This window comes from Podarcis raffonei, chromosome 10, assembly GCF_027172205.1.
Source record: "Podarcis raffonei isolate rPodRaf1 chromosome 10, rPodRaf1.pri, whole genome shotgun sequence".
NCBI lineage: Eukaryota > Metazoa > Chordata > Lepidosauria > Squamata > Lacertidae > Podarcis > Podarcis raffonei.
In genome coordinates, this window is record NC_070611.1 from 76530288 (window position 1) to 76553901 (window position 23614).

Below are 23614 nucleotides of genomic sequence, written 5' to 3' on the forward strand. Positions count from 1 at the left end.
TGCGTGTAAGAGGCAGAAAAGGTTGGTGGGACCCCATGGGAAAAAGAAGGAGAAGGACTTTGTAGAGTCCTTTGTAGAGAAGACAAATGACTGTCAGGACAAGAAAGACCTGGGAAAAGGCTGGCGGGTTTTTGTTCTGGTTGAAAAATGGGATCCCCACATTCTAAGAGTTCTAACCGCCAGACTCAAAGGCATGTGCTGGGCGCAGCAGGAGGGGGAGTCTCCCCGGATGCTTCAGCAGCCGGCCTCCTCTGGGTCTCCTGGCCCCCTCCTCTCCTCCCTCTGAGCCTGAACTGCTCTCTGCCCCAGACTCTTCCTGCTCACCAAACCCTGTTTCCTCCTCAGCTTGCAACACCTCCCCTTCCGGTCTGCTCCCCTTTCTCCCTCTTTCGGCTCATCCCCCCACCAGTCCCCAGGCTCTGAGCCTTCTTCCCTTGTGGGTCCCCCAGCTTGTGCCTCCCCCCCCCAGCCAGTCCATAACAACAACAGCAACCACAGCACTGTGGTCCTCTGGTGTCAGGGAGAGGCAAACGGGAAAAGATGAAAGGACAGAAACCAGCAGTTATAGGGAGCCTAGCGAGATTATCAGCAGCGTGTCGTCAGACAGTCAGTCTGACGAAGAGGGGGAGGAGGAGTGTGAGCCTGGGACAAGTCATGCTGTACACAGAGGAAATAAGGGGAGGAGTTTTCGCAGATTTGCATGCTGGGTAAAGAAAAGAAGGAAGTAACGTTAGTGGGAGCAACTGCGCACAAGGGGAAGGAGGTTAATGGAAACGCTGGAGATGTACGTTTGAACTTTGTCAAATAAATCAAGTGTTTGGAACTGGCTGGGAGCCCGGAGTCTTATCTATGGCCAGCTGGACAGCACTAAGCCTCTGACATCTGGTAGGAAAACTCCCGAGTAGCATGATTGAATCAAAACTTCTGGGACTATGGAAAAATACTATCTTCCTCAAACCCCAGAATGAGCAGGAGCTCTGGTGTTGCCCCATGGGGTTCATGAGCGAAGATGGGGCCCCCAGGAGACTTCTCTGATGCCTGCAGCCCCCCCTTCCCCCTCTTGAAATTAGGCTTGGGGGGGACTTCCTGGTTAGCGCAATCGGCTAATGGCAGATTCCCTCTGAGCTCCGGAGGGAATCGGCTTCGCAGGAGCTGGGTCTGGCTGCTGCGGCGACGCGGGGACCCTCAGAAATCACAGGCGCTGAAGCCTGTGAACCTGGTGACTCGGCGGGCACCATTTGCGCCCCCCGACCTGCGAAGGAGCCTTTTTAAAGGCTTCGGAATGGGGGACGGGGTGAGCGGCGCGGTGCTGAGAGTCGACTGCTCCTCCTGCGGAGTGAAGCCACATGCCATGGTCGGAGAGCGCTGACTTCTTCTTGTGAACAATTGGATTCTAAAAGAAACAACCCGTGAGTAGTACGGAAATTGGACTTGTAAAGGAAATTTTTTTGTTGAATTTGGCACGATCGGGGAAGTTGCAAACAGGAAGTCCGCCTCCCCGTCTTGTAAATAATTTAAAGCAAGGACTAGTTAACTAAGGTCGAGAGAATTTCTTTTTCTTCATTGGGTAAAAGATATTAATTTCACGATTTGGCAGTATAAGCATAAATAACTTTATTGGAGGATAAGAGCTAGTTTTGAGAGCTGAAGTGCCACCCCCCCCCCAGACCCGGGAGTGATCCATGAGAGAGCCTGTTGAGGAGATACAGAAGAGTTTGACAGCTGTCAAAAGTAGCTGTCAAGAAGGAAAAAGAGAACTTTGTTTTTGCTGTCTCTGCTGGATATATTTGTTGCAATTTGGTTATATTTTGTTGAAAACAAGGAAAAACTGATACAAACTAACTTGATTTTTGGATTTGAACTGGAAAGTATACTAAGTAACCAAAATCCCTCTAGAGGGGGATTTGGGACATTACAAGAATGGCTGGAGGAGGGAAAATTCAAGCTGGGCTGGACAGAGCTTTTGTTCTCTTGGGAAAGTTACAAGGCCAAATGGATGTTTTGGCTACAAATGTTGCAACTCTGAACTTAACAGTAAATAATATCATTGAATTGGATAAGGATTTGACTCAGGAAGCCCATGCAGCTGGACAAAAAGAGAAACTTGAGAGTTTTGAGAGTGTGGAGAAGGAGACATATGTTGTTTCTGAAGAAAAGGAAGGAGGAGCTGTAATTTTGCAGATGACAAAGGAGAGCCAGAGGCCTGACATGATGGTTACAAAGGAAAATAAGAAATCGAGCCAGAGGCCTGACATGATGGTTACAAAGGAAAATAAGTACTGGATGATGAAAATTTGGTTTGAATTGGAGATTGAAGAATGGAGAGATCTCCTTATGTGGAGATCTGAAGACCTATGGATTACAAATTTGATTAAGGTGGAAGTTGGAGCTTTTGGGACAATTGGACTTAAAAGGAGTAAGAATCAAGATTCGGGCTCCACTTTTAAGTATGGAGGTCTGGCTGGAAGAAATATGGACCTTAGGGGGACAGAGCTTCTCTGAGATCTGGTGTTTAATACTAAAGACTATCAAAAAAACCGGCAGAGAGGAATTGAGAGAGAATTAAGAGCCTCGGACGTGAGGTCTCCAGGCTGATAGTAGATTAAGACTAATGGACATCTGTTGGGGATCGAAACCGGGAAAGGGGGTGGTGGGGTTTGGGAATCCAAAGGGTGTACAAATATAATCTGTTTTTTTTTTTTTGTTTTGTTATTAGTAAGAAAATTGGGGAATTCGTGGAAGGGAATTTGGGTCGACTTTAGAAAAAAGGTTTTAAGAATGAGCACTGATGTACAAATATTGATGTTTATAAGTTAAAATTGGTTTTTTCTTTTTAAAATGAACTAAATATGAAAAGGTTAAAAATTGGGGATAAGAACTTGTTGAACTAACAATTTGAATTGGAATATAAGAAGGGGAGGTGTGGGGAAGTCAGGGAAATATATTATTGAAAATACGGATTGTAAACTTCATGTGTTTTTTAATTTTTTTTCTTGTTTTTTCTTGTTTTGATTTTTTTTTATGAAGATGGAAAATTTTAATAAACATTTATTAAAAAAAAAAGGTGGGAAAGCGTGGGCACTGGGGCCTTTGGTTCGCCTCAATTAAATACCCACACCCCAATTAAATACCCAATCATAATACTTCAATTAAAAAGTAAAAAACAAGAATAAAAAAGATCAAATTATAGTCCAAATTGCATTTATTAATTTCTTGGGCATCCCCACAGTCTGGATCTCTGGAGCAGATCTCCACATCTTAGTCCTGCTTCTCCTTGTTGTTTCCATATTTTCCACATTTTGTTTCCATTTTTCCACATCTCGATATTTGTTGTTTAGTCGTTTAGTCGTGTCCGCCTCTTCGTGACCCCCTGGACCAGAGCACGCCAGGCACTCCTGTCTTCCACTGCCTCCCGCAGTTTGGTCAAACTCACGCTGGTAGCTTCGAGAACACTGTTCCACCATCTCGTCCTCTGTCGTCCCCTTCTCCTTGTGCCCTCCATCTTTCCCAACATCGGGGTCTTTTCCAGGGAGTCTTCTCATGAGGTGGCCAAAGTCTTGGAGCCTCAGCTTCAGGATCTGTCCTTTCAGCGAGCACTCAGGGTTTTTTTTTGAAAAATCAATAAAAATGATTAAAAATAAAATAAAATCCACATCCCAAGATATTTCCCCTATCAGCTCTTTTCCACCTTCCCCCCCACCTTTTTTCACCCCCATACCTAAAACCCAGACATCCTGCACTGTGCCAGGATTGTGACTCCTGTCCTCAGGAAACAAAATAGCTCCCCCCCCCGATGCTTAGGTGCCCTGAGGGCTGTGCGGGACCCCCAATCCTTGAAATGAAAAAGGGAGGGGCTCAGGAACCCTGAAGGGAGCAGGCGGGGAGGGGGCTGCACAGGCTCCAGAAGCTCCATCTCGCTGATTCCCCCCCCCATGAAGTTCCTTTAAGACCCCAAGTTGCAGGGGGCAGGCTCACTTGCAGCGAAACAAAATGCAGCTGCCCTGGCCAAGTGGAGCCAGGCTGGGGGGCACCGTGGGGACCCCAGAAATGTGCCCCTAGAAGAAATGTGCCTCCCCAGTTGGAGGCAGCCCTCCTCCTGAAACACCAAGAGAGTAAACGGACAGGAGAGGAGCAGAAAGCGGAGTCCCCTCAAGATCAGTATTGGGACCTGCGGCTTTTCAACTTGTTCATAAATTATCTAGACTTCGGAGGGAGCAGGGAGGGGGCAAAGTTTGCTGATGGCAGTAGATTGTCCCTGGGTTCATGAGTGAAGGTGGGCCCCCCAGGAGACTTCCGTGGTACCTGCAGACCCTCCTTCCCCCTCTTGAAATTAGGCTTGGGGGGAAATCTCCCATTCAATTTCAGCATTCCAAGTTTTCTTCAGAACGCGCAGGGCAGGAGGCAGCGATGAAGTTCTGGTGAAGAAGCAGTGCTTGGAGATCATGCGGTGGGGGGGGTGACAGAGTTTGGTGCAAAAACCAAAGGTACTTTCATCTAAAATTATACTCACCATTGTGAGATGTTGCCTTATTTCATTATTATAATGTTTTACATGTAAACACCAGAACTTCACATATACCTCATGCTTTTAGGAATGATTTCCTATTGAGTTCATTGCTCAGAGTGGACTCTGAGAGGAAGACGTCCCACACTCCATACATCTAAATGGGTTCTCCCATGTGAGAGTCCTGGGATGTTCCTTAATCACTCCGTTATAAATAAAGCACTTTTTGCAATCTTTTAGAATCATAGAATCATAGAGTTGGAAGAGACCACAAGGGCCATCGAGTCCAACCCCTGCCAAGTTCTTCCTGTCCATGAGTCTGTTGATTCTGAACTTCCACTAAGAGTAAACCTCTATCTACTTTCCTGATATTTATAAGGTTTGTCTTTTGTGTGAGTTTGCTGACAAAAATCAAGGGTTCCACTCTGACTGAAGCTCCTTCCACACTCCATACACTGAAATGGTTTCTCCCCTGTGTGAGTCTGTTGATGTTTCCTAAGACATCCACTATTACTAAAACTCTTTTCACACTCCATACATTGAAGTGGTTTCTCCCGTGTGTGTGTCCGTTGATGTGTTCTAAGATTTTCATTATCACCAAATGTCTTTCCGCACTCCATACATTTAAATGGTTTCTTAACTATGTGAGTCTGTTGATGTATTCTCAGGTTTCCACTATAACTGAAGCTCTTTCCACACTCCACACATGTAAATGGTTTCTCTCCTGTATGAGTCCGTTGATGTGATCTAAGCTTGTATTACAACGGAAACTCTTTCCACACTGTGAGTCTGTTGATGTTTTTTAAGTGTTCCACTCTGACTGAAGTCCTTTCCACACTCCATGCATTTAAATGGTTTCTCCCCTGTGTGAATCTGTTGGTGTTTTTTAAGGTCTGCATTCTGACGGAAGCTCTTTCCACATTCCATACATTTATATGGTTTCACCCCTGTGTGAGTCTGTTGATGTCTTCTAAGGCTTCCACTATTACTAAAACTCTTTTCACACTCCATACATTGAAATGGTTTCTCCCCTGTGTGTCTCCGTTGATGTGTTCTAAGGCTTGTATTACAATGGAAACTCTTTCCACACTCTATACATTTATATGGTTTCTCCCCTGTGTGAGTCTGTTGATGTTTTTTAAGTGTTCCACTCTGACTGAAGCTCTTTCCACATTCCATATATTCATATGGTTTCTCCCCTGTGTGAGCCCGTTGATGTGATCTAAGGCTTCCACTATCACTAAAACTCTTTCCACACTCCATACATTGAAATAGGTTCTCCCGTGTGAGCCCGTTGATGTGATATAAGGCTTCCATGATCACGAAAACACTTTCCACACTCCATACATTCATATGGTTTCTCCCCTGTGTGAGTCCGTTGATGATTTCTAAGGTGTGCACTCTGACTGAAGCTCTTTCCACACTCCATGCATTTAAATGGTTTCTCCCCAGTGTGAGTCCGTTGATGTTTCCTAAGGTTTCCATTCTGACTGAAGCTCTTTCCACACTCAATGCATTTATATGGTTTCTCCCCAGTGTGAGTCCGTTGATGTGATCTAAGGCTTCCACTATCACTAAAACTCTTTCCACACTCCATACATTGAAATGGTTTCTCCCCTGTGTGAGTCCGTTGATGTGATCTAAGGCTTGCACTATGACTAAAGCTCTTTCCACACTCCATACATTGAAATGGTTTCTCCCCTGTGTGAGCCCGTTGATGTGATCTAAGGCTTCCACTATCACTAAAACTCTTTCCACACTCCATACATTGAAATGGTTTCTCCCCTGTGTGAGTCCGTTGATGTGATCTAAGGCTTGCACTATGACTAAAGCTCTTTCCACACTCCATACATTGAAATGGTTTCTCCCCTGTGTGAGCCCGTTGATGTGATCTAAGGCTTCCACTATCACTAAAACTCTTTCCACACTCCATACATTGAAATGGTTTCTCCCCGGTGTGAGTCCGTTGATGTGATATAAGGCTTCCACGATCACGAAAACACTTTCCACACTCCATACATTGAAATGGTTTCTCCCCTGTGTGAGTCCGTTGGTGCGATCTAAGCTCTGCACTCTGACTGAAGCTCTTTCCACACTCCATGCATGTAAATGGTTTCTCCCCTGTGTGAGTCCGTTGATGTGATCTAAGGTTTCCATTCTGACTGAAGCTCTTTCCACACTCAATGCATTTATATGCTTTCTCCCCTGTGTGAGTCCGTTGATGTTTTCTAAGGTCTCCACTCTGACTGAAGCTCTTTCCACACTCCATACATTCATATGGTTTCTCCCCTGTGTGAGTCCGTTGATGTGATCTAAGGTGTCCACTATATCTGAAGCTCTTTCCACACTCCATGCATTTAAATGGTTTCTCCCCGGTGTGAGTCCGTTGATGGTTCCTAAGGCTTCCATTATCACTAAAGCTCTTTCCACACTCAATGCATTTAAATGGTTTCTCCCCTGTGTGAGTCCGTTGATGTGATCTAAGGTTTCCATTCTGACTGAAGCTCTTTCCACACTCCATACATTCATATGGTTTCTCCCCGGTGTGAGTCCGTTGATGGTTCCTAAGGCTTCCATTATCACGAAAGCTCTTTCCACACTCAATGCATTTATATGCTTTCTCCCCTGTGTGAGTCCGTTGATGGTTCCTAAGGCTTCCATTATCACTAAAGCTCTTTCCACACTCAATGCATTTATATGCTTTCTCCCCTGTGTGAGTCCATTGATGTGATCTAAGGTTTCTACTATAACTGAAGCTCTTTCCACACTCCATGCATGTAAATGGTTTCTCCCCTGTGTGAGTCCGTTGATGTCTTCTAAGATGTCCACTATCATTAAAGCTCTTTCCACACTCCATGCATGTAAATGGTTTCTCCCCTGTGTGAGTCCGTTGATGTCTTCTAAGATTTCCACTAAAGCTCTTTCCACACTCCATGCATTTAAACGGTTTCTCCCTTGTGTGAGTCCGTTGATGGGATCTAAGGCCTGAATAGTAACTGAAGCTCTTTCCACACTCCATGCATTTAACTTGTTTTCCCCATGTGTGAGTCCGTTTGTGCAATTTAAGGTTTCCACTCTGACTGAAGTTCTTCCCGCACTCCCTGCACTTAAAGCATTTTATTTCTGTGTGAGTCTCCTCGAGTGTTCTAAGTTTTGCACTGAAAGAGAAGCTCTTTCCGCACTCCATACTTTTAAATGGGTTCTTTCCTTTTTGTGTTTGTTGATGTGAACTATGTGTGCTCATTCAGTGAAGCATATTCCACATTTCACACATTTTAATGGCTATTCCTAATGAAACGAAAGGTGCCCTGTCCCCCGCAATTCTGTCTTCTCCATCACCTTTTTCAGAGTCGGCAGAAAGGAAATCCTGTTTGGGTTTCAGGAAAGAGAACAGAAAAAAGCACACATCAACCGCCATTAGCACCTTCTCTTATTTCAGCATCTCCTACATTCTCCCATGTCCTACCTATGTTCCCAATTTTTAGGAAATGAAAATGGTATGATGTCAAATGGTAGTAATGCATCAACAACCTTTCATAATCCTCAATCATCTTTAATAACACAGCATGACCTTGGAATACTGTTGTCCTGTGGGAAATCCTTTCCAATCAAGTGGTTGTCCCTGTTTCCACCTCTAGATCTTCATGAATCACCTGCACAGTCTCACTGACCTCAGGAGGTCCATATGGGCTATTTTCGGAGACCCTGGTCTACATCTTTTCTGGGGAATGTGGTCTGAGTCAGTCAGAGAACTAGTGACAAGGCTTGGTGCTTAGAGTCAGCTGAATGGGTGCTCAGGGAAGCTCCTGTTCTTGGAGATGGACCTCTGTCTACATGCCTCACATTGCATGGAGAGAGCAGGAGAAGCAGAAGGAAAGCAGCTGGCACATGGGAATCCCAGGTGGAAACACCCACCCCAATGGTTCTTTATAATGATGATGTGCTGCCTGATCCTGTGCTTGTCTTCTGACAGAGGACTATCCTAATCTGGTACTGAAAAGCAAGATATTCAAGGCAAGGACATAACTGTAGTTAATGGTAGGTGGCCATTTTAGTCTGACACAGTTGAAATAAAAAAGTAAAAAAATAGTCCAGTAGCACCTTAGGGACCAACTAAGTTTGTTCTAGGTATAAGCTTTTGTGTGCATGCACACTTCTTCATATAGTGGAGGATAGTGGGAGATGGTAGTAGGAGTACCTTTCTGAGAAAAAACCCACCCCACCCTCCCACGATATACAAGGGTCTGGTGACATCTGTGTCAGTGTATCTGAAGAAGTGTGCATGCACACAAAAGCTTATATCTAGAACAATCATAGTTGGTCTCTAAGGTGCTACGGGACTATTTTTTAATTTTTTATTTCAACTGTGTCAGACCAACACGGCTACCTACCTGAATCTAGATGTCATGGGGTGTTGGGGATCAGTAGTTCCTTTGGTGGTGGTCATGTCCTGCACCTTCTGGGGTCATTTTTCCACCCTTGGTGCCCACCCTGCACTCAGCTCTCACCTGTGGCTTCCAGAAGCTGTCAGCATGCAACAGGGGTTCAAGCAACGGCTTCAACCGGCCGGCTAAACCAGGTGAGGAAAGCTGATGGGTCTCAAATCCTTCGGGGGCTGGGGAATTCTGCTGCACCTGAAGTCAAGCCCTGGTGGATGGAGAGGAGGAGAACAACTGTGAATCCCAAAGTCCAGAAGGCAGATTCTGCCCGTGCGGAAGAGGAAAGTGAAGGGGAGATGGGGCACGTCCACCCGGAGGCTTGTTATCTAGTCCCAGGGTTACTCTGACATTGAATTATATATAAATTACAGTATTGAAATGCGCCTGCTCCCACTTCCTATTCTGATATTACTCTACTCTGTCTGTCTGTTTCTTACTTGAGTGCTGTTTTGGTATGCTAAGTCAGGGTTTTACTGTAAATTAAGTTTTTGATATTTTTGGGATCCTGTTATGCTTATCTGTCTTCAGTAATAAATTTCTCAGCTGAATTATTTTTTTGCTGCCTCTGAGTGTTTTCTCCTACTCTGCTAACTATACATCGATCATTATGGAGGAGCAAGATCTGCAACCTAAAGCCCTCCTCAGCCTCGGCCCTGTGGTCCTGGAGGAGCATCCGAAGGTCTTCTGCTGCTTCCCTTGCTGTTAGAAGTGAAGTTCCAGGGAACCAGGCAGAGGGCCTCCTGCCCTATGGAATGCCCTCCCTTCAGAGGGCAAGGAAACAGGCAACCATCTGACATTTAGAAGACAGCTGGGTGTCGTGGGTTAAACCATAGAGCCTAGGACTTCCTGATCAGAAGGTTGGCGGCTCGAATCCCCGCGATGGGGTGAGCTCCCGTTGCTCGGTCCCTGCTCCTGCCAACCTAGCATTTCGAAAGCACATCAAAGAGCAAGTAGATAAATAGGTACTGCTCCGGCGGGAAGGTAAACGGTGTTTCCGTGCTCTGCTCTGGTTCTCCAGAAGCGGCTTAGTCATGCTGGCCACATGACCCGGAAGCTGTACGCCGGCTCCCTCGGCCAATAAAGCGAGATGAGCGCCGCAACCCCAGAGTCGGCCACAACTGGACCTAATGGTCAGGGGTCCCTTTACCTTTACCTATATGTACTGTAAGCTGCCCAGAGCAGCTGGGGGAAGATACTAATACTAGAACTTCTACAGTGGAACCTCGGGTTACAGACGCTTCAGGTTACAGAGTCTGCTAACCCAGAAATAATACCTTGGGTTAAGAACTTTGCTTCAGGATTAGAACAGAAATTGCGTGGCGGCAGCAGGAGACCCCATTAGCTAAAGTGGTGCTTCAGGTTAAGAACAGTTTCAGGTTAAGAACGGACCTCCAGAACGAATCCAGTTCTTAACCTGAGGTACCACTGTATTATTATTATTATTATCGTGTGATTTTTTGTAGTTATTTTGGAATTTTTACTGCAATATTAGCTTACGAAATGTTATGGGTGGAGAAAATCACAGGGTTGCCGTAAACTATAATCCCATTCACAAACTCTCATTCACATACAGTCTGTAAATCTGGGAAGGTCACACACCTCACCTGTGCTAATACTGGCAGTCTTTGACCTGCACAGGCAAACCCGGTGTGTAGAGCCTCCAGCCCCAGGCACTGTCTATCATGAAAATGGGTCCTTTGACTGGGAAGATTCATGGAGTCGCTGTCATCAGATGCTGATGGGTTTTATCTCAGCTTGTCAGTCACTCTGACACTGCCTACAAAGAATAAGAGGAACAGAAATGCTTTTGAGGTGCAACTTCTATATCAGCCCTGAGAGCCATTCCATGGATTCTGCACCCGTTTCTGATGACAGGTGTACATTATCCTCATCCCCAATCAACCAGGCAGTTGAAAAGAGACTTAAAGATGGAAGCCTGAGAGAGAGGAAAAGGTTTCTGGCTGATTCCTGAGTGGGATTGCGGAAACCAAGAGCTGCTTCTGAGAAGGCCTCTCCCCTCCCCTCTTCCTCTCGGGATTTCCTCTCCTCTCCAGGGGAGCAATGGTTGGACTGGGCAGAAGCGCTGCATCCAGACAGGGCAGGGGGTTATGGGGTGGAAGGAGGATGGTGATTGCAGGAAGGAAGGGTGGGAGGACCCCCCACTTTCCAAGGATCCCCCTCTGGTCGCCTTGAAGGGGGGGGGCATTCCTGGGCGGGAGAGAGAAGCCAAGGCGGCCCCTCCGGAGATTCATCGTGGGCGTCATGATGGAGATGTTAGGGAATGCGCCATGGAATGCCCTCCCTTCAGAGGGCAAGGAAGTAGGCAACTCTCTGACATTTAGAAGACAGCTGTATCAGGAGGTTTTTAATGTTTGATGTTTTACTGTCTTGTATATGTACTGTAGGGACGCAGGTGGTGCTGTGGGTTAAACCACAGAGCCTACGACCTGCCGATTAGAAGGTTGACAGTTCGAATCCCCGCGATGGGGTGAGCTCCCGTTTCTCGGTCCCAGCTCCTGCCAACCTAGCAGTTCGAAATCATGTCAAAGTGCAAGTAGATAAATAGGTACCGCTCCGGCGGGGAGGTAAACGGTGTTTCCGTGCGATGCTCTGGTTCGCCAGAAGCAGCTTAGGCATGCTGGCCACATGACCCGGAAGCTGTATTCCAGCTCCCTTGGCCAATATAGCGAGATGAGCGCCGCAACCCCAGAGTCGGCCACGACTGGACCTAATGGTCAGGGGTCCCTTTACCTTTACCTCTCTGTACTGTAAGCTGCCCAGAGCGGCTGGGGGGAAAAAACTAATACTCCGGCGGGAAAGTAAACGGTGTTTCCGTGCGATGCTCTGGTTCGCCAGAAGCAGCTTAGTCATGCTGGCCTCATGACCCAGAAACTGTACACCAGCTCCCTCGCCACAACCCCAGTCGGCCACGACTGGACCTAATTGTCAGGGGTCCCTTTACCTTTACCTGTATATACTGTAAGCTGCCCAGAGGGGCTGGGGGAAAATACTAATACTATAATGTCTACAGTGCTACCTCGGGTTACAGGTGCTTCAGGTTACAGACTCTGCTAACCCAGAAATAGTACCTTTTGTTAAGAACTTTGCTTCAGGATGAGAACAGAAATCATGTTCCGGCGGCGCGGCGGCAGTGGGAGGCCCCATTAGCTAAAGTGGTGCTTTAGCTTAAGAACAGTTTCAGATTAGGAACGGACCTGCAGAACGAATTCAGTTCTTAACCCGAGGTACCACTGTACTATTATTATTATCATGTGATTTTTTGTAGTTATTTTGGAATTTGTACTTCAATATTAGCTCATGAAATGTTATGGGTGGAGAAAATCACAGGGTTGCCGTAAACTATAATCCCACCCACGAACGCTCATTCACATACAGTCTGTAAATTTGGGAAGGTCACACACCTCACCTGTGCTAATACTGGCAGTCTTTGACCTGCACAGGCAAACCCGGTGTGTAGAGCCTCCAGCCCCAGGCACTGTCTATCATGAAAATGGGTCCTTTGACTGGGAAGATTCATGGAGTCACTGTCATCAGATGCTGATGGATTGTATCTCAGCTTGTCAGTCACTCTGACATTGCCTACAAAGAGTAAGAGGAACAGAAATGCTTTTGAGGTGCAACTTCTGTATCGATCCTGAGAGCCATTCCATGGACTCTGCACCCCTGTTTCTGATGACAGGTGTACATTATCCTCATACACAGTGGAAAAGACAATAAAGATGGAAGCCTGAGGGAGAGGAAAAGGTTTCTGGCTGCTTCCTGGGTGGGATTGCGGAAACCAAGAGCCGCTTCTGAGAAGGCCTCCCCCCTCCCCTCTCGGGATTTCCTCTCCTCTCCAGGGGAACAATGGTTGGACTGGGCAGAATCGCTGCGTCTGGACAGGGCAGGGGCTTATGGGGTGGGAAGAGGATGGAGCTTGCAGGAAGGCGAGGGACGGGGACTGGACCCCCACTTTCCAGGGATCCCCCTCTGGTCGCCTTGAAGGGGGGGGGTCGATTGCTGGGCGGGAGGGAGAAACCAAGGCGGCCCCTCCGGAGATTCCCCAAGGAAGCCACGATGGAGACGCCCCCCCAAAAGACTGGTCTTCCTCTCTCCCTCCCCCCCCATTGCTGCGCTTTCCTGACTCGGGGATGCCCCCTCCCTTCTCCCCCTACTTCCCCGACCCCCTCCCTTTCTCCCGGAGTCTCCCCTGCATCCAGACGCCCCCTTGGCTCACCCCTTGCCAGGCGCGACCCATCTCTCCGCCCCATTTGCCCCCCAAGACGAGCAAGGGGGGACAGGGGGGTCTCTATCCTGGCTTCTCTCCGCGCCCCAGGGATGCCTGCGCGGGGGAAACGGGGCCAGGGAGTCCTCGTGGGTGGGCGCCGCATCTCCGCCCCTTGGCAGCACGCGTGCCGGGATCCAGGCCCCACGGAAGGCGCTTGGGGGAGCTGGGGGCGTCTCTGGGTCCTTTTCTCCCCCCTCCCCCCCCCGAGAGTCCTTTACCTCTTTGTCCTCGCTCCCAATTCTCCTTTCCTGCAACATCCACGGGGGGGGGGTCCCTTCTCCCTCCCCTTTCCGAAAGCGCCCCCCCTAGAGCTGTGGGGCAGAGCAGCAATCCGGAGTGAATTGCTGGGAGAAGCAGGCCGTTTGGGAGGGGGGCTCACCCCCCCATTCCCGGAGCAGAAGCCGGATTGGAGGAGGAGGAGGAAGGGGTGGGATGTTTGGGGGCGGGATCTGGGGTTGTGGGGGCGGGGTGAGAGGAGGATGTGTCGGGAGGGGAGGGAAAGAATTGCGGGGGGGGAGAGAGAGGAAGGTTTCCCCCTCCCCTCTTCCTTCTGGGGATCAGGAGAGCGGGGGAGGGGCTGATCCCGGAGATCCAGCATTGCAACATCCACCCCTCCCCCACCCCACGAGCTTAGATCCCTCCGTGTTTTAGGTCTTGGTGCTGTTCAAAGCAGGAATGGAGGGGGGGCAGCTAAACGACTCCCCCCAGATCCCAGCCTCTGACTCAGGCCAGGACAATGACCGTGAACACAGGTCCCGTCCAGGCACAAGAGCCAAGAGGCTCAGAAAAGCAGCCGATACAATTGCAGCCAGAAGCGGATTCCATGAATCGGGAATGTTTCCTCGACTATCCAATATAGAAAGCTCTAGAAACGTCAAATAATCGCCAAAATTCTACGGTTTGACCAGTTTCCTTGCTTCCAATGTCTAATGACTCCTCTCCAATTAGGGGATCCAGGGCACCCCCTGACTCCATAATCCCTTAGGAGGCAGGAGGCGATCAAGGGCAGCACATGCCCCAGGCAGAAATCCGTCGGGATGGCGAGTTGAATCCTGATACTTTGAAGGGAGAAGGGCAGGAAAGCCTTTCAGCTGGGGGATGGGTAAATACTATTACGTTCTTTGGGGAAGAGGGCAGTTAAAAGGTTTGGGGAATTGGGGTTATTGACGGGGTGGGTGACAGGCTCATGTTTCTAAATGCCAAAGACTCCTACTTTGTGACATATTTGTGATGCATCTATGATGCTGTTGAAAAATGTATTGTGGGAAATGGGGAGACAAAATTGTGGGGGGAAACCCCATGTCATGTATCGATGAAGTTGTTGGAAAATTTATTATGGGGAAGGGGGTAAAAGCCTTAAAAGTTCATGCAATCATATGTTCCTACTTTTGGGGTGTTTGAACCTTGTTGCAACAAATAAAGATGAGGTCAACTGACTGCTGTTTTCATCTTTAACTTGGCTGGAGGCTCCTTCTTTTGCTGACCAGAGGGACCCGCGGGGAGTTGCACCCTGACGAGCTGGGCAGCGGAGTCAATCCGCACCCTGGGGTATGTTCCTTCTCAACTCTTTCCCACCTGAGCCTCACCCCCTTACCTAAAAGCCAGACACCCACAATGTGACAGGATTGTGACTCCTACTGTCAGCAAACCAAATAACGCCCCCCAGCAAGGCAACCCCCGGATGCTGAGGTCCCCCAATCCTTGAAATGAAAAGGGGGGGCTCGGGAAACCTTCAGGGAGCAGGCGGGGAGGGGGCTGCCCAGGCTCCAGAAGCTCCTTCTCGCTGTTTCCTCCCCATCGCCCTCCTGCTGCCTGCCTCCCCTCCGCTCCTAGAGCTGCTTCGCAAGTGCGGGGAAGCTTCAGCCCCTCCGCCCCCCCCCTCGAAGTTCCTTTAAGAGCCCCACATTGCAGGGGGCAGGCTCACCTGCAGCGAAACAAAACGCAGGTGCCCTGGCAGAGTGGAGCCAGGCTGGGGGGCACTGTGGGGACCCCGAAATGTGTCCCTAGAAGAAATGCGCCTCCCCCCTTCTCTGGTGCTCAAGTACTGCCGGTGGGCTTCCCAGAAGAGGCCCCTGCTTGGCCCTTGGGAGGACAGGGGCCCCTTGGGCCTGATCCTGCAGGGCTCACCTGATGTTTTCTTGTGTGTGTTTTCTTGTGTGTGTTTCTGTTTTCTTGTGTGTGTTTCTTGTGGCTGATTAGCTGCTCTCCCTGTGCAAAGGTCAGAGGGGGCAGGGCTTCTGTTGAGGTAGGTGATTAGCTGTGGGAGGAGCTTATCAGAGCTTGCAGGGCAGCAGTTTGATCCATCTTTTAGATTTAGGGGAGCCAGTCTCAAACCTTTATTGGGGGAGACCTAGGTTTTTTGGGGGGGGGATTTATTTGTCCTGTCTTCACGCTTTTTATGATGGAGGACCGCTGTAGTCACCCCCAACAACACGTTCTCAAGATGGAGGGTGAGGGATCAGCTGCAGTCGCCTGTGGTTCCTGCGCAATGTTTGCCATCTTGCCAAAGGTTGCAGGCAGCTTTACCTGCAGCAATTGCATGTTGATTGCCCTCTTAAAAGACAAAGTCCAGCAACTGGAGGAACGTGTAGCTACGCTCCAAAGAATTAGAGAGCTGGAGCTCTTCTTGGAAGCAACAGAGCACACCGTCTCCACCAAGGAGGAGACAGGGTACTCCCCTGAGAAGGAGGCTAGTTCACCAACACAGGAGCCAGATATATGGAGAAACGTGACTCAAAGAAGTAGGAGGCCCAGGGTTCGCTCTTGTCAGGGCTGCCCAAGGTCCCAGCTCACAAAGGACCAACGCTGCTTCGTTGTTAAGTACAAAAGTCTTTATTGAAGTTCAGTTTCACTTCCAGAGCCGCAGCGTGCAGCTCTACGTCTCAACTGTTAGACCGCTGATGATCCGTCTGAGTCTCCTCCCCCCTGACACCAATTTAATATTCTAGCCTTACTCCACCTCTTCCTCAGTTCCTTCTGCCTCTGGTTCCGCCTGGCCGTTGGGGTCTCGCCCTTTCTGGACTCTTCTGACGCTGAATCCCCTGAGCCTTCCCCTCCCTCCGGAGGGCTTTAGGAGCTGGTTCCCCATCCGGGTCTCCTGCTGTTCCCCGCGCCTGCACATTTGAACTTGGCGCGCGCGCCCAGCCGGTAACTTTCCTCCTGACCGTTTCACTGCTGCTGCTGTCACTGCTTCCCCCTCTGGGGGGGCTAGCTGCAACTGACCTCCCCTCCGTTGGAGGCGTGGTCAGCCCTGACTCACTCTCTCTCCCTGCTGGAGGAGACGCTGGTCCTGACACATGTGACTCTTCCCCACCACTACGCTCTGGTGGGGAAACTGGTCCCAATCCCCCACTGCTGCTTTGGGGTTCCCCTCTGTCTCCTTGTTTCTGGTGCGTGCCCCCTGGGACCCCCCTTGCCCTGACCATAGACGGCCCCTTCTGGGAATCTTCTGATTCGCTGGAGAAGCTCATGGAATCTCTCGGGCCACTGTCATACTCCCCTACGCTGCCCTCGGATTCTTCCCCTTCGCTCTCCATTTCCTCTCTCCCCAGAACTCCTGCTCCTGAGTCCCTGACAGCTCTGATTGTTTAGAAATACACAATCGCTTTGAGGTCCTCTCCCCTGGCATGGAAGACGAAGAGCAGACTCCATTTGAGGATCTCTCCCTCATTACAGTCGATCAGGTATATGAAGATGAGCAGCAAAGTCAGTCCTCAGGGAATGTGCAGGCGACCTTGGAACGGACAGCTCACGGAAGAACCCCGACCAGACCTAAGAGGAGGCGTGTAGTGGTGATAGGGGATTCCCTACTGAGGGGAACAGAAGCAGTGATCTGTGGGCCTGACAAGATGTCTCGGGAAGTGTGCTGTCTCCCCGGGGCTAAGATCCAAGATGTAACTGAACGACTGCAAGGAATCATAAAACCCACTGACAAATACCCCTTCTTCTTGGTTCATGTGGGAACCAATGACACTGCAAGCAATAGCCTCCAGAAGATCAAAAGAGATTACGAGGCTCTGGGCAGGAAATTGAAGCAATTAAATGCACAAAATGTCATCTCATCTGTCCTCCCAGTTGAACGACTAAAGAGGATCTTTCCCTTTCTCTCTTAGGGTCCAGTGTGCTTTGAAGATGTCACTGTTCGTTTCACAGATGAGGAATGGGCGTTGCTGGATCCTGACCAGAGAGCTCTGCATAAGGAAGTCATGGAGGAGAATTGTGGGATAGTGGCCTCTCTCAGTAAGGCTCCCTTGTGGATCATAATTTCTCTTTGGAAATTCCATGCATCTCTCTCTGTGATAAGCCTCCCTGGTTTTGAGGGAGCTCTGCAGGGCCACTTGCAGCACCTGGGATTCTAATACCCTCAAACTCACCTTAAATGGAGGTCTATCGACTGTTTTGACCTTGGACATGATCAAGCCAGCATAGACCTTGCTGAGAATGGAATGGGAACATGCTGGGAATTTGAGGTTAGGAAAGCACATCTTTTTTTTTTTTTTAAGAAATATTTATTAAGATTTTACAAAAACAGATACACAAAAACACATCATAAACACATAATAAAAAAACAAAAAAATAAGAATAAACACACAGAAAAAATACAAAAAATTAAAAACAATTCTTTTTCATAACTTAAAACTCATTTGCTTGTTTCTTTGACTTCCTCACACCTCCCCTTCTTGTATTCCCATTTAAATAATCAAATCAGCAAATCCTTACCCTCTTTCGTTTATCTTATCTCTATAACTTAACATTTTATAACTCAGTATTTTCATCCATTATCAATTCATTTTTGCATATTCTTATTAACTTTGTTACAAATACCACTTATTTCCAATCCAACATCATTTTAATTACGTTTTAACCTATTTATACCCTTTTTCCATATTCTTGAAGCATTACAGCTGGAAACCACTTAATTTCTATCCAACATCATTCTAACATTCATTAATTTTACAATATTTCTGTAGATAGTCTTTAAATTTCTTCCAATCTTCTTCCACTGCCTCTTCTCCCTGGTCCCGGATTCTGCCAGTCATTTCTGCCAATCCCATATAGTCCAAAGCACATCTTTGTTTGACACTGACCTGCCTTGTATTGCCCAAAATCTTCCTGACACAGAGCATTGAGGGGTTTTTCTGATGGTTGTAATTGTCCACAATTCACTTCACAAAGCAGCTTGCTCAACACGCAGTCCTAGTAGACCTTCATCTTGGTATTGAACGGTTAGCATCCCATTCGCCCATACTCTTTTGGAGAGGTGAGCCGTTGCCGGAACTGCCTCGCCAGTACACTTGTCCAGGTCAGCATCAACGAAGAGGTTGTTGGTTTCTTAGGTAGACACAAAAATCCACCACCTCCATTGTCTGAAACTTGCATGGTTCTAGACACATTTTGCAACAGGGAATGTCATACACACGAGCAGTTTCCGAGCTCTGCTCGCAGAACCTAAGATTTCGGATTAAAAGTGCAGCGTGGAAGGAAAGGAGGACCTTTTTCTGCCTCCCCACTTCCAGCTACTCTCTGAAGACTGAAGGAGAGACCTTCTTTAAAAATCAGGGGGGTGGGCAGGGGAAGGACTAGACCATGTGAAAAATGAACATATTATTTCAGCTGCTGTTCATTCCTTTTCAGCTTTGTATTTTTGTCAGAAGAGAGTGCATATGGACATTCCATTTTTGAGCCCATAACCTAGGTTTAAGGTCCTCTTTATGTCCTAGCTGTCCTATCTCTGTTTCTAACACTGCCCACCTCTAGTGTGTGGTCAGCAGTGTTGATGCATGGAATTCTTCCTCTATCACAAGGGTTAGAGATCAATATTCAATACAGTGGCACTCCATTTCTTCCTGCAGCTCTAATCCATTTCTTCATTGCAGGTGGTGATGATTAGGAAATAGAGAGAGAGGATGCCCATGACAGAATCCACACAGTGGAGAAGCCATTGCCACTCTTGGAGTGTGGAGAGAGCTTCAGTCACAGTTCCCATTCGACTACCCACCAAATAAATGCTATTGGGAAGAAACCCTCTCAGTTCTCTGAATGGGGAAAAACTCTCTGTTGGAATCAAAGCCTCACTTCACAAGAAATAATTCCAACAGGGGAGGACCCACTGAAATGCTTGGAATGTGGAAAGAGCTTCAGTAAGAGTGCACATCTCATTTCGCATCAAATAATTCATACAGGCGAGAAACCCTATCAGTGCTTAGAATGTAGGAAAAGCTTTAATACAAGCAAAACCTTCCGTAAACACCAGAGAATGCACAGGGGGGAGAAGCCATTTCAATGCCGAGAGTGTGGAAAGAGCTTCAGTCAGAGAACCCATCTCACAGCCCATCAAATAATTCATACAGGTGAGAAACCCTATCAGTGCTCGGAATGTGGGCGGAGCTTCAATCACAGGACGACTCTCACGGTCCATCAAAGGATTCACAGTGGTGAGAAACCCTATCAGTGCTCAGAATGTGGAAAGAGTTTCACTGTGAGCTCCCATCTCACTTACCACCAAAGAATTCATACCGGGGAGAAACCATGTCAATGTGTGAATTGTGGAAAGGGCTTCACCCAAAAGGTAAGTCTCACTTCCCATCAAAGAATTCACAGTGGTGAAAAACCTTATCAATGCATGGAATGTGGGAAGAGCTTCAGTCTGAAGCAAAGTCTCACTTCCCACCAAAGCATTCATACCGGGGAGAAACCCTATCGATGCTTGGATTGTGGAAAGAGTTTCTGCCAGAGAGCCGATCTCACTTCCCACCAAAGAATTCACACAGGAGAGAAACCATATCAGTGCTTGGAATGTGGGAAGAGTTTCCGCCAGAAAGTCAACCTCATTTCCCACCAAAGAATTCACACAGGGGAGAAACCCTATAAGTGCTTGGAATGTGGAAAGAGCTTCAGTCATAAGCAAAGTCTCCCTTCCCATCAAAGAATTCACAGTGGTGAGAAACCTTATCAGTGCTTGGAATGTGGAAAGGGCTTCGGTAAGAGGACCAAGCTCATGGCCCATCAACGAACTCACAGTGGTGAGAAACCCTATCAATACTTGGATTGTGGAAAGAGTTTCAGCCAAAGGGCCAATCTAACTTGCCATGAAAGAATTCACACAGGGGAGAAACCATATCACTGCTTGGAATGTGGGAAGAGCTTCAACCAGAAGCAAAGTCTCACTTCCCACCAAAGAATTCACACAGGGGAGAAATCTTATCAGTGCTTGGAATGTGGACAGAGCTTTGGTAAGAGGACCAAGCTCATGGCTCACCAAAGAATTCACAGTGGTGAGAAACCCTATCAATGTGTGAAATGTGGAAAGAGTTTCTGCCAGAAAGCCCATCTCACTTCCCACCAAAGAATTCACACAGGGGAGAAACCATATCAGTGCTTGGAATGTGGGAAGAGCTTCAGTAAGAGGACCAACCTCACTTCCCACCAAAGAATTCACAGTGGTGAGAAACCATATCAGTGCTTGGAATGTGGAAAGAGCTTCAGTAAGAGGACCAACCTCATGGCCCATCAAAGAATCCACACTGGGGAGAAACCCTATCAGTGCTTGGAATGTGGGAAGAGCTTCAGTAAGAAGACCAACCTCACTTCCCACCAAAGAATTCACAGTGGTGAGAAACCATATCAGTGCTTGGAATGTGGGAAGAGCTTCAGTAAGAGGACTAACCTCATGGCCCATCAAAGAGTTCATACAGGGGAGAATCATAGAATTTTAGACCTGCAGGAGACTTCTGGGTCGTCTAGTCCACTGCAGGACTCTCAACTAAAGCTTCCATGACATATTGCCTTCAAACTTCTCCTTACAAACCTCCAAGGAAGGAGAGTACACAAGCTACCAAGGGCGTCTCTAATTTGAAGCCATTGATTTGGGTGCCAGCCTCCAGAGCCGGTGAAAACAAGCTTGTTCAATCTTCCACATGACACCCCTTCCTGTTCCTCAGAAGGCTTGGTTTCCCAACGCTTAATTGTCTTGCTCACCCCCCTCTGCACACCTTCCAGCTTGTCAAAATCCTTCTTAAATTGGGGCACCCAGAACTGGACACAGGACTCCAGGTGTGGTCTGAACAAGGCAGAAGAAAGTGGGGCTGTTACTTCTCTTGATCTGGACACTTGACTTCTTTGGACGCAGCCTAGAATAACAGCCTATTTCGCTGATGTTGACTCATGTTAGTCTTGTGGTCCACTAAGACCCCAGGTCTTTTCCATATGTACTACTGACAAGCCTGGTATGTCCCATCTTATATTTGTGCACCTGATTCGTCTTGCCTAAGAGCAGAATCTTACCTTTCTTCTTAGCGAAATTTATTGGATGCCTTTATATACCACCTGTTTCTTCAAGAAGCTCAGTGTCGTCTTAAGTCGTTCTCCCCCTCATCGTTTAATCCTGACAACAACCCTGTGAGGTAGGTTGGGCTGTGAAGCCATCACCCAGTGAGCTGCATGGCTGAGTGGGGATTTGAACCCAGGTCTCGCAAGTCCTAATCCAAAACTCTTAAGCACTGCACCCCACTGGCTCTCGAATGAGACTCTTGGAAAGTGCATGCATGTGCATTTACTGAAAGTTTCAGTGCAATGTCTTGGTGTTTGTATTTAAAGTTTTATATGCATGTATCAATGACATTAATATAATAATGGTAATTACAGTAGAAGAGTAAATTTTAGGAAATGCTAGATGGTGATAGGGGTAGTTTGGAGTTTGGAATGCTGGGATTGAGCAATTGAACTAAAAAATTTCCACATAAATCACAAGATCTAAAATATAAAAACAAAACATCAACAGCAACAACCCCCCCAAAAAACCCCAAATTCAAGAGTCTGTTCAGCAGCCTCAGCTTTTGCAGCTGGAGTCAATCCAGGCTCTGCCCTCCCAGGCTAGGTGGAAAAGGTCTCTAAGGAGAGAGCCCGTCTTCTGGGACCTGCAGCCAAGATGGTTGGCTGCAACCATTGGAGGGTGGAATGGAATGGGACAGTGGTGGCAATTGTGGAGCAGGGTTGGTTAGACCTGTAGTAGAGAAACAGCATTATAATCCCCGTTGTTGCAGCTGTAGCAAAGTTTCAAAAGGAAAAGAAAAGAAATGAGAACATTTGAAACCACATGTTTATGTCTATTTTTTAAATAAATCAGTTTAATGAATCGATGCACACTTCCTCCTTTGTTATGTTTGGGGTGAAGTGTTGAAGAGTTCTCTGTGGTGGCAACAGGAATAAAGGGGAGTTTGGCAGAAGATCCATCTCCTAGCCGTGCACCTTGAATGAAAAGGGAAGGTGGCCCAGGGATGGGGGGCAGGGCCAGAGCCCCTCTGAGCAAAGGAGGTGGGGGCTCAACGTGGGGAGATAAACTAGAGGGCACTCGGAGAGTTCAAAGTGCTTCATAAAAACCAACTCTGCTGTCTTTTCAACCTCCCTATGAGGTGGACCTGTAGCATTTCCACATAAATGTGGGAAGTCGAAGAGAGGAGGAGGAGAGCAGAGAGGGGCGTGAAGCAGAGACTCTGTCCCTCTGACCTCTTGCAAGTTGCACACACACAATGCGCTCTGATTTGCGCTGCCCATTCACATCTGTTTTAGGCCCCCAGGCATTTACTGAAACAGTCTAGGTGCTGATTTTTAAAGTACTTGATGTTGTTGTTTAGTCATTTAGCTGTGTCCGACTCTTCGTGACCCCCTGGACCAGAGCACGCCAGGCACTCCTGTCTTCCACTGCCTCCCACAGTTTGGTCAAATTCATGCTGGTAGCTTCGAGAACACCATCTTGCCTCTGTCATTCCCTTCTCCTTGTGCCCTCCATCTTTCCCAACATCAGGGTCTTTTCCAGGGAGTCTTCTCTTTTCATGAGGTGGCCAAAGTCTTGGAGCCTCAGCTTCACGATCTGTCCTTCCAGTGAGCACTCAGGGCTGATTTCCTGAAGAATGGATACGTTTGATCTTCTCGCAGTCCATGGGACTCTCAAGAGTCTCCTCCAGCACCATAATTCAAAAGCATCCATTCTTTGGCAATCAGCCTTCTTTATGGTCCAGATCTCACTTCCATACATCACTAGTGGGAAAACCGTAGCTTTAACTATACAAGCCTTTGTTGGCAAGGTGAGGTCTCTGCTTTTTAAGATGCTGTCTAGGATTGTCAAGTATTTGATAGTGGTTGCTTTTTTTATAGTTGACGGGATTTAAGAGGGGGCTGTGAGCTATGTATGCTGCCCTCATACTGGAGCAGAGGGAAGGAAGTTGCCCTGAAAAAGGGGCAGGCCAGCCTCTCCCAGAGGACAGACAGAAGTCCAAAGTTTGGAGCAATGAATAACCTGGTTCAATACACTCCTTCGGATCCCTGGGAGTCCCTTTCACTGAGACACTTTTCTGGAAGGGACATCTGGAGGCTGCAAAACTTAAA

The 23614-nt window shown here is 47.8% G+C and overlaps 3 protein-coding genes and 1 pseudogene across 3 annotated transcripts in view; 1 reads left to right on the forward strand and 3 right to left on the reverse strand.

Annotated features, from left to right (window-relative positions):
• LOC128421774 (zinc finger protein 84-like) overlaps positions 1–13608 on the reverse strand; it is a 238925-nt gene extending 225317 nt beyond the window's left edge. The window contains exons 1-2 of the mRNA XM_053404958.1: positions 13450–13608; positions 9013–9151 (exon numbers count right to left, since the gene is read on the reverse strand). The gene's annotated coding sequence lies outside the window, so the exon portion shown is untranslated. The remainder of the gene's footprint in view (positions 1–9012; positions 9152–13449) is intronic.
• Positions 1–21702, forward strand: part of LOC128422431 (zinc finger protein 850-like) — a 30409-nt gene extending 8707 nt beyond the window's left edge. Inside the window, exons 3-4 of the mRNA XM_053406457.1 lie at positions 19591–20968; positions 21000–21702. Coding sequence (XP_053262432.1) covers positions 19591–20968; positions 21000–21081 — 1460 coding nt within the window. The 3' untranslated portion in view covers positions 21082–21702. The remainder of the gene's footprint in view (positions 1–19590; positions 20969–20999) is intronic.
• The window catches only part of LOC128421753 (zinc finger protein ZFP2-like), a 461814-nt pseudogene that overhangs the window by 43393 nt on the left and 394807 nt on the right, over positions 1–23614 (reverse strand).
• LOC128421771 (zinc finger protein 850-like) lies at positions 5321–7592 on the reverse strand (the record flags this gene model as incomplete). Its single annotated transcript, XM_053404956.1, has 2 exons — positions 5849–7592; positions 5321–5763 (listed from the first exon to the last, which is right to left on the reverse strand). Coding segments are annotated over exons 1-2 (2118 nt in total), but the record flags the coding sequence as incomplete, so codon positions are not given.